Genomic DNA, 9,684 nt, shown 5'->3' on the forward strand with positions numbered 1-9,684 from the left:
GCGCGTGTACGTGCGCGCGCACGGAGACGTGGGGGGTCTGTCACATCTACAGGCTGCCCCCCCCCCCCCCCCCCCCCCCCCCCCCAAGAATACACTCAAAACCCCAACATAACATAGATACCAGACTGCTAAGTTTTAACAGAATAACCCCACATATGTAATTACACCAGTATATAGATTCTATTAAGTCTGAGACCGCCACTGAGCTCTGCTTCCCTTCAGGATACAGTATCATACAAGGTGGGAAAGTCATGTGTTTCAGCACCCGAAACATTACCACCAGCTATAACAGGCCAGCTTTAGTAAAACAGAGAAGCTCAGTAGATTACAATAAAATGATATGACCAGAATTCCCCCAAAAAGGTGACTATGGCAAAAATTATACAAATCAAAATGTCTTGATGCATGCTCAATCATCCAGTTAAAGAAAACCCAGAAAGTTGGGGAAAGTGGGTTAAAAAATGGCACAATTAAGCAGATATTGTATTATCATTTAGGGTAGTTTTTCCTGTGCACAACAAAGTTTCTTTGTCCCTCATAAACATGAAACAATCACTTTGAGTAAAATTGAGACGAATTATATAAAATTAGAGGTTTATTAGATCATATAATTAGCCATAAAGGAAAATATGCTTTTTATATTACTATAAATTGAATGTTAACAAATCAAAGTTAATCTGACCAGATTCCATTCCATTTTAAACTTTAATTCTGTACTTATGTGACAATTAGTTAAAGTCAGAATTTGGATCTTTCAGTGCATCTACCCTGATGACCCCCACATCTTTTTTCTCTTGCTTTTATGGTTTAATAACAGCGCTTGTGCTGACAGGTTTGGGCAAAACCTGATACCCGATGTTGTTATCTCAACACGATCGCGTGTGTGGACCAAAGACCGTGACGTTCAGCACTCATTTGCCTTTGTTTTGCGTGTGGGCTCGTTATCGTGCTGCAGCACGAGAACTGTCAACATAGAGTTGGGTGAAGAGAGTAGGGTAGGGTGAAGGTGATTCAGTATTGGTGTCCAGCTCCAGACTTGAGTAGAGCGCTATGTTTCATTTTGGGTTTAATACATTACAGTTTCATTCCGTCTCCTGTTTATCTGCACACTTCTGTCACTGTCACAAATGCCAAACTTGGATTAATCAGTAAACAGGAACTTTTTTCCCAGGCAGCCGCTGTAAATCCTAGCCACTGTATGACCTTGTTCGATGACTCTTGCTTTTCCTCGTTTGATTTCACTCTTAGGCAACCTCCTTCTAGAGCAACTTTTTCTCGCTTAAGCATTGCACTTTTTAAAAATCTTTTTTGAAAAAAATCACTTGCACCGAGGCTGCTTCTTCATCTCTCACTGAAAAAACCTTGATATTGTTATCAATCTTCTGATGGTGGTGTGCACAATAACACTTTGGAAACAAATGATCTAGTCTCAAAGTGTCAGTCTAGCCACTAGTTCACTCTGAGGAAGCACCTCTTTGACTTATGACCCTTTCACTTAGCTCTGATGCCATGTTTGCCAATTCACCACTGATACTAAGCCCTTGGATTGGTTCCATCTGAAGGATACCACTCATGCAGATTGGACCTTTACAGAGGAGTTACTATTGTCTACAAAAAGGCAATTAAACATTGTATTTTTGTATTATTGTACGGTCTTTATAATATAAAGCGCCTTGAGGCAACTGTTGCTATGATGTAGCATTGTATAAATAAAATTGAACTGAATTGAAAAGACAATTATACTATTTATTCGAATGTATTCTATTTATTCTACATATTCACTTGCTTTGATCATAACTGTATTTACCTTTCTTAGATGTATATTTGAGGATATTCAAGGTTTCTATGTATACTCAGTCTTTTCCACCACACATACACACACAGGCACACACACAGCCGTTAATATGGAGGTCAAGTACTAGCTCTATCAAGCTTCATCAAATCATAAGATTTGGGTCAGCTGCCCATCTCCCTTCGCTCCCCCTCTTCCTCCTCACACTCCACCCAGCACAGTGTTGGAGGCACATGGCTCTTTCCTCAAGGCACTGCTTCAAAGGAAGGGTTTCATATCATTTATTTTTCATTTCCCACTCTATCTCTGCCAATAAGCGGACAAACAACCAGAGCTGCTCCCTGGGATCTCCCTGCTTCCTTGTCCTGCTCCTCCTCCTCCTCCTCTAGCTCTGTGCTGTTTGCCCTTATATGGCCATAGAGCTCTGTAATCACAGGCACTTTGGGTTGATCTTTGTTATTGTTACAGGAGTTATCAACACTTTGGCACCAACTGGTGGATTTGAAGTCAAAGCATGGCTTCAGTCCATACATTATCAGATAAACAATATGGTGCTGCAGGCAACCAGGAAATCACAAAACAAGGGGAAGCTCTTCATTTGAGAAGTGCAGAAGGTCCATTTGGGACTTTATTTTGATGTTAAATATTAACAACTCTGCATTTTATCAAAACAGGGCCAGTGGGTCGCTGATGGGCATTGACAGATGGGGCAAGATGCAGGAAGTCACAATGAGCGTTGCCCAGTCTTGCCAGCGGGACAGACTCAATGGCTTCCGGCCATTGGTGAACCCGTTTAGTAATGTTCTCACTTTTCCTCAACCGCCCCCCTCATCCGTTCTTCTCACAATGCCTGGAAGTAGCCTAGACCTACATCTCCTTCTCTGTTTTCTTAACCGTTGTGTTCCTTTATGGTTTTTTCTTCTTTTTTTTTTCAAAGCACACAATTGATCTGAGCTCCATCCAAACAAATAAAAGCACAAGGGCGCGCACAAACACTCAGCGTCCCATGCAAACATCTTACTTCCGATTCACCTTTTCAAAGGATTCATATGAAAATGTGTTTGCGTTTGATTTTGAAATCATCTTTTAGACACTGAATTGTAGAGAAAATATTTTATTAAAGGCTTATCAAACCTGAAAAAGCAAATTATTTGAACTTTCATTTGATGTACTAATGCATTTGTTCAGTGGTTTTCACAGTGGGACTCCCAGTGATTTCAGACTTATATCCAAAAGAGTTGCAAAGTGACTTGTAATAAATTGTAAAACAGCATGCCAAAAAAGTACAAAACAAAATATCCATACTTATCTGTGTCCTTTTATTGCCATCTACATTATCACTGGGACAATAGAAACTCTCACATAATATGCAGTAAAGTCATCACTGGAAATACAAAACTACATTTTTACTTAATATAAATTTGTGCATTCGACTTAATCTTCTTCAGCTGGCTTACTTATATTGAGTTAAACGGGTATTGAGGATCACAGCTGTATAAATTTGTTTTATTTAATAATTTGCACTTCAGTAAGGAAAACGTCTGCAATTTCTATCACAAGGAGTGTGGTGCAGTGCATGGGCCATAGTGTGTTATATGGGGCACAATGCGGTGTATGGGACACAGTACAACATATAGGGTATGAAGTGGTCTGTGTGGTACAGTGTAATATAAATGTACGCAATATATAGAGCATGCAATGTTTAGAGTACGCTGTGGTGTATCAAACTGTGTAGCAGTGTAACAAAAACTCTGTAAACTCTATGCCTAATAATCTTTATTACTATTAAATAAATTCTTGTTAAATGTTTTCCCCTTTAAGACATATCAAGCCTGCAAAACTCTGAGAACATGTAGTCTAGTTAACTGTGAGTCCCTTTAAATTCATCAAAAGTAATCATTTAAGTTCAAGCAGTATTTTGTTTCTCTTGCAGATCTCATCCTGCACTGAATCCTGCATCTGTTTTTCATTTTAGAGGAACATTCCCAAGCTTCACCTCAACATTACACAGTATAGCTGAATTAGAGCACTTCTAAGAAGTGTGCCTTGAAGATTTTTTTCTTCACCTTCCTCATGGTCTCCTGTAAAATGCTCTGATGTGGAGGAAACACAGTTCATAGTTCACGTTTGCTGTGACTCAGTTAACTGTACTGTGTGTGATTCTCTGTGGACCTGAGGCTGTGCTAAAGATGGGGCAGCTTTCCGCTAACCTTTTTTAAAAAAAATGTATTCATAACCTCTAAAGCCTTTGTCCCCTCACTTCATTAACACCTCCCAGCCCCCAACCCAGTTCTCCATATCTCTTCCCTTATCTCCTGCTTGCTTTATTATTGACGGATGTCCTGCGCGGGCGGTTTTTTTATCCACGTCTCTGAGCAGCTTTGCAGGATGCATAATAAGTTTGTGCATGTTTGTGTGTGTGTTTGTGTGTATGTGTAGGGAAGTTCCTGCACATCTGTCGGCTGCATTTCTCTCAGTCGGGGTTGGGTAGGGGTTGTTTTTCAGTGTGGAGAAGGTGTCTCCCATTTATAATGATCAATTTTGTCTCGCTTCCTTCCTTTTGGTCCTCATAACACGTAGCCTTTGCTCTGAGGCATCAAGCCAGAAGCTTCCGGATAGTGTTGTGAAGTACTTATAAATGCCCATTATACTGACCTGGTTGACTCAACAATGACAGTTTGTATTTGAATGGGAGTATTTATTATAAATGATGGGTATCATCATAGGTTATGAGAGCTTGCGCATAAAATTATTAGCAAAATTTGTAAAAATGTTTAAAAAAATCATCCTTTAAAAAGGTGAAAGCATAACTTGTTTATCCAACAATAAGTTGGTGCTCCAGCTTCCTGTCAAGCAGTTTCCTCTGTCCAGGAGAGAGGTGAAGGGCAGGAAAGCGTTGGTGGGGGATGTTCTCTGGCTTACCCCTGGATAGTCAGACACGTACCGCATGTCCCCAAAGGTCCTTACAAATATTTTTTTTAACATGGCACAAAAACACACGATGCTTTTCCTGCTATTAGTTTGTACAGACCTAGGGGGGAGTTTAGAAAAACTAATAGACCACTAAAAATACTTAGAGCCTGGAGCCTGAGCCATGCAGGGCTTTTTCCTGCGTTGCTTCCAGTGTGCGCGTGGGCCCATTGAGGAAAGAGGAAATGAGCTGCTCTGGTTGTAAGGGGGCTTCCTGAATGATATTATAAAGAGCTCCCTCCCTTCAACCTCTCCTCACAGTGTTGCTCAGAGCAAGCGGAGGCTGTGGGTGATCCCTTTGCTCCACATCTTTGACCGTGGACTGAACACTGAGCCAAAGGGGTTTGACGTCAGTGCAGTGCACGCTAATTCTCGTCCCTGCTGGTCGGGGTAAGGTGGAAATACTGATTGTTTCGCTTTTTTAAAAATGATTTGCCTAACTGTCCCTTTCTTAGATTAACTTTTTTATTTTTATATGGAACTGTTAATAATCTTAATCTTCTTTAAACAACCCTTGAAGTACACTAAATAGGTGATTAATCTACAGAAAATTCTGGTAAACTCTTAGTTTTTAAAAGTGCACACTTCTCCTGCTGTTTGATTCATACTCATGTCAATTTAAAAACTTAACACTGTAAAGTTGAATATGCAAATGGGATTAAATTAGTATTTCTTTTTTTCCCCACTCAAAGGTACGAGTAGGGAGCTGGTCTCACCTAACGGATGTGTCCGGGACACTCCAGTATATTTATTCTTTCTGTTACACACAGGTAAGTGATGTTATGCATCTTACATAGAAAGGATATTGGTGCAATCATTAAAAAAATCATGAAAATTATGTACAATACCTCATTGTTGTACTTATAATGCCTTGCCTAAAGATTCAGAGGAGCACGATGGAAGCTCTGGAGGGATATAGGGCCGACAGAGGGCAGAGCATGAGGGCTGTGGCCCCAGCTGAAGGATATGTGAAGGAGTTCACTCGCCACTCCAATGATGTGCTGCTGAACCTGAATGAACTCCGGCATCGGAGCATCCTGACTGACACCACCCTGATCGTTGGCAACGTGCACCTGCATGCACACTGTGCTGTGCTCGTGGCCTGCAGGTTGGTGGACAAACCAGTCCTTTTGTGGTCAGAATTTAGGAGCAATGTCTTCTTTAATCTTCTTCTACAGCAAAATAATCCGAGTGGTACATCTTGCACCTCTTTCTATGCCTGACTCATAGTTGTTTTTGTCTTTCTAATTTTGTTTTGTTCATCATAAGCGCCTGTTTCCTTCCACTTAGTACATCCATTGTTTTCTTCTTCCCACCTCCTTTCTCCCCATTTCTTCCCTTAAAAGCACTGCAGATAGTTTTTTATACGAGAACTGCATGTCTTACTTTAAGTTTTTTTTGCTTTCTCCTCTCTTCTCAGTGGTTTCTTCTACTCGCTGTATTCACGACGTGCATTACTACAGGGGCGTGGTGGGAGTGGGGAGCAGCTCATGACTGTGTCTCTCCCCACCACGCTGGACGCCTCCAGCGTCTCCCTGCTGCTTGACTTCATGTACACCTCCCGCCTCCCTCTGACACCGAGCATTGTCTCCGGGGTGTTGGCTGTGGCTGTCTACCTGCAGATGGACCACGTGGCTGAGACCTGCCGGGATTTCATGCAGCTGCACTGGTGAGGGCCATAAAAGAACACGTGCTGTTCACAGCTTGGAAGAGATAGTGTGTTAAACTGGATCAAATTGCATGTGCAATCTTTTGCAGCATGGAGAATAGGACAGTCAGACACCTCCACTTGGAGCTGGACTCCAGGGTGTCCGTACCCTCTGTATCTCCCAAAGGAGGGGACTTACCTACTCAAGGACCCCTGCGATTACTGCCAACAGCAGCAGCAACCCGGTAGGAAAGTCTAGTGTGAAACTGAATAATTAAATGTATAGTTGATGTCCCGGATGACTTTTTTTGTGCGGCTCCTACTTTTCAAAGTTGTTTATCACTTTGAGCTGTTGTTTGCACAATGCCAGACGTGCTTTGGTTTGCGCTCCTTTGTCCTTTGACGGGTTTAGCTCATTACAGCACTTCCTTTGTTTTTCCTGCAGGGTCCCTGTGGTGACTGGGGGCTCTCTCAAGCCAGGGGCTTTCCCCAGCTGTCAGCCCAGGTCAACAGAGCTGAAAGGAGACCCTGAGTCACCTCTCATGGCCAGCCCGACTTTATCTCCAAGCAGCCCCACCCGCTCCAGCTGCCAACCAAGCTCTCCTGCTGCATCTGAGACCTGCAACAAAAACCTTGTGGTATGTCTCAGGGAAAGTATTTGATTTGTAGGATTTGGGGGAGCTGGTGCAGCACTTGTATAACTGATGTTCTGTCTGTTTTTCCAGAGTGATGCCAAAGCCACACCAGACCCGAAGGCCTGCAACTGGAAGAAGTACAAGTACATTGTCCTCAACCCTCTCTGTGCTGCCAGTGCAGTGAAAGTCGAGGAGATGGAGGAACCCCAAAATCGAGCATCACCAACTGATGACTCAACACCAAAAGCACCAACAGAGGCGTGGTCTGGAGAAGTGCCCGGTCAGATTGATAGGTAAACTGGATAGCGACAATGAAAAGACAGAGAAAACAGAAAGTTTGTAAGGGTTTCTAAAATCTTTGACCCTCTCTTCCTCAGACAGGGGCAGGCCTCCTGCTACGAGGGTTCTGGCCGAGCCCCTCCCCTCGGGCCATCACCCTCTGTGGACCACCCAACTGTGCCCACCTCTAACAAGGAGGGACATGGTAGGTATAAACAGCACTTTTAAAACCTTCTTCCTCTGGTGCTATTATAAAATTATATTTTTAACTATTTTCCTGAAATTGCACTCTTCTCACCCAGAAGCCGCCCATCTCAATCATCACCAAGTTAAGTGTGAAAGCTACTGCACACCCTATTCCTACTCTGGCAGTCTTCAAGGACCCAAACCTGCCTGCTCAGGTGAGACTTAAAAAAAAAGTTTAAATTTACTTTCCTGTTCTGCATGCAGTTCAGAAGTGAACAACAAACATGTAACAATGACCTTTGGGCCTGCAGGTGACAAGCCATACCGCTGTAATGTATGTGGAGCTCAGTTCAACCGACCAGCCAACCTGAAGACTCACTCCCGGATTCACTCCGGAGAGAAGCCTTACCGCTGTGACACCTGCGGGGCGCGGTTTGTTCAGGTGAGGGTCAAATGACTGCGTGAAAAGACTTCACTGATTTCTCAGTAATAACACAGATGTTAGCCACGCTAGTTACTGGTGTGTTTTATTTATCTCCAGCAGTATCAGACTGGTTCATGTACACTAGTTGAGTTCCAGTTTCTCGTTAACTCTTCTAGTTGGTCGCAAAATTTGAAAATGTGGAGTGAGTGTAGACAGCTACAGCTCTTCCTCGAGGCCTGCCTTGTTTGATGTTTGCATGCTTTATTTTGCACCTCTCAACCTGTTTGTGTGGTCTGCCCCGGTGTTAGGTTGCCCACCTCAGGGCCCACGTGTTGATTCACACTGGGGAGAAGCCTTACCCCTGCAACACCTGCGGCACCCGCTTCCGCCACCTGCAGACGCTGAAGAGTCACCTGCGGATCCACACCGGAGAGAAGCCTTACAGCGTAAGCTACCTGCGGCACACGTAATCGCAGCATCAAGAGCTCTTTGCCCTGTCATGTTCATGACATCTAATGAATGAACGCCCTGTGTTTTTCCAGTGCGAGAAGTGTGACCTGCATTTCCGACACAAGAGCCAGCTGCGCCTGCACCTGCGCCAGAAGCACGGGGCCGTCACCAACACCAAGATCCGCTACAAAGTGCTGACTGAGCCCTACCAGCCTATCCTGCAGGCCTGCTGAGGAGGATCACTAATCGCACCTCAATAATCTGAATCTGTCAGAATGTGAAATTTGGCTCATTAACTCACTTGTCAGTTGCAAAATTGTTAGCATCTAGTCTTGAATAGAGGCAACAACAAACAATAAATGAATGAAAAAATACAAATAGGTTACACATGGAGTAAGAGACAGTCATTTCTACAAAGCTGTTGGTTGAGGTTTGGTGAGGTTGTGCTTTAATAATACACAACTGAGATGATTAAAGAATGTTTTGCTTGAGGGTTTGCGAAGAAGTGTAAAGAAGGGGACAGGGTATGGAGCGAAAGGTAAAGTCGTGCAGGTGTTGTGCATTTGTGTGCATATTGAATTGTAAAGAAATGTGTGTGTGAGCAGATTGAAGGAAAGATAAAGCAAGTTTTATGAAGGAGATGTAATCAGATTTGGTGTAAATTAGAACAGACATGGGTTTTATGATCAGTGAAGCACTTAGTCAGTGTTAAGTTACCGAAGCTTCTTTGTCTGATGTGTATTTAACTTTGATTTATCTTAACCCGATGGCCCGGCGCCTGTGTAATTTTAAAGAAAAAAGTAAAACTATGTGCTTTTCCAGTCCAAGCAGGCAAAGGACTTTTATATTATACTGAACAAAAAGTGAAGAAATCAAATGATGTTTGCTAAACTTTTAAACAAGACAACTGAACTCAAATAAAAATGTAATATTACTAAATCGGTATTTGTGAGAGGTAATTTGCTGGACAAAGATGGTTTTGTACAATTTAAATTAAATCATTTTTATATTAATTGGAAACGTGGTCTTTGGTGTGTCACTTGTGTATCACAGTTTATTGTATATATTTTATTTTAAAGAACTCAAGGTCAAGCGACTTTATTGTCATTCCAACCATGTGCAGTGGTGCAGTACACAGTGAAACGAGACAACGTTCCTCCAAGACCGTGGTGCTACATATGACTCATCCCCTGAATGACTAAAACTACTTTTGTCATAATGGCTCGCCCAGGGGGCAGCGCCACATGTTTGATGTGGTAGCGTTTATATTCTGAGTGCCCTTCCTGACACAATCCCAGAG

At 42.7% G+C, this 9,684-nt stretch overlaps 1 protein-coding gene across 2 annotated transcripts; it reads left to right on the forward strand.

Moving 5' to 3' along the window:
- Positions 1-5,033: 5,033 nt before the first annotated feature.
- Positions 5,034-9,404, forward strand: bcl6b (BCL6B transcription repressor). Of its 2 annotated transcripts, none has more exons than XM_063464543.1 (12): positions 5,034-5,152; positions 5,455-5,532; positions 5,644-5,870; positions 6,183-6,431; positions 6,521-6,655; positions 6,856-7,048; positions 7,136-7,338; positions 7,423-7,529; positions 7,627-7,725; positions 7,822-7,952; positions 8,243-8,380; positions 8,477-9,404. In XM_063464543.1, the coding sequence occupies exons 3-12, from the start codon at positions 5,659-5,661 to the stop codon at positions 8,615-8,617; spliced, it is 1,608 nt and encodes a 535-aa protein (XP_063320613.1). In that variant the 5' UTR covers positions 5,034-5,152; positions 5,455-5,532; positions 5,644-5,658; the 3' UTR covers positions 8,618-9,404. The 2 variants fall into 2 exon arrangements, with proteins under 2 accessions (XP_063320613.1, XP_063320620.1); XM_063464550.1 differs by having other exon boundaries at positions 7,630-7,725.
- The last annotated feature ends 280 nt before the right edge of the window (positions 9,405-9,684 follow it).

This window comes from Pelmatolapia mariae, linkage group LG3_W (genome assembly GCF_036321145.2).
Source record: "Pelmatolapia mariae isolate MD_Pm_ZW linkage group LG3_W, Pm_UMD_F_2, whole genome shotgun sequence".
NCBI classification, from domain to species: domain Eukaryota; kingdom Metazoa; phylum Chordata; class Actinopteri; order Cichliformes; family Cichlidae; genus Pelmatolapia; species Pelmatolapia mariae.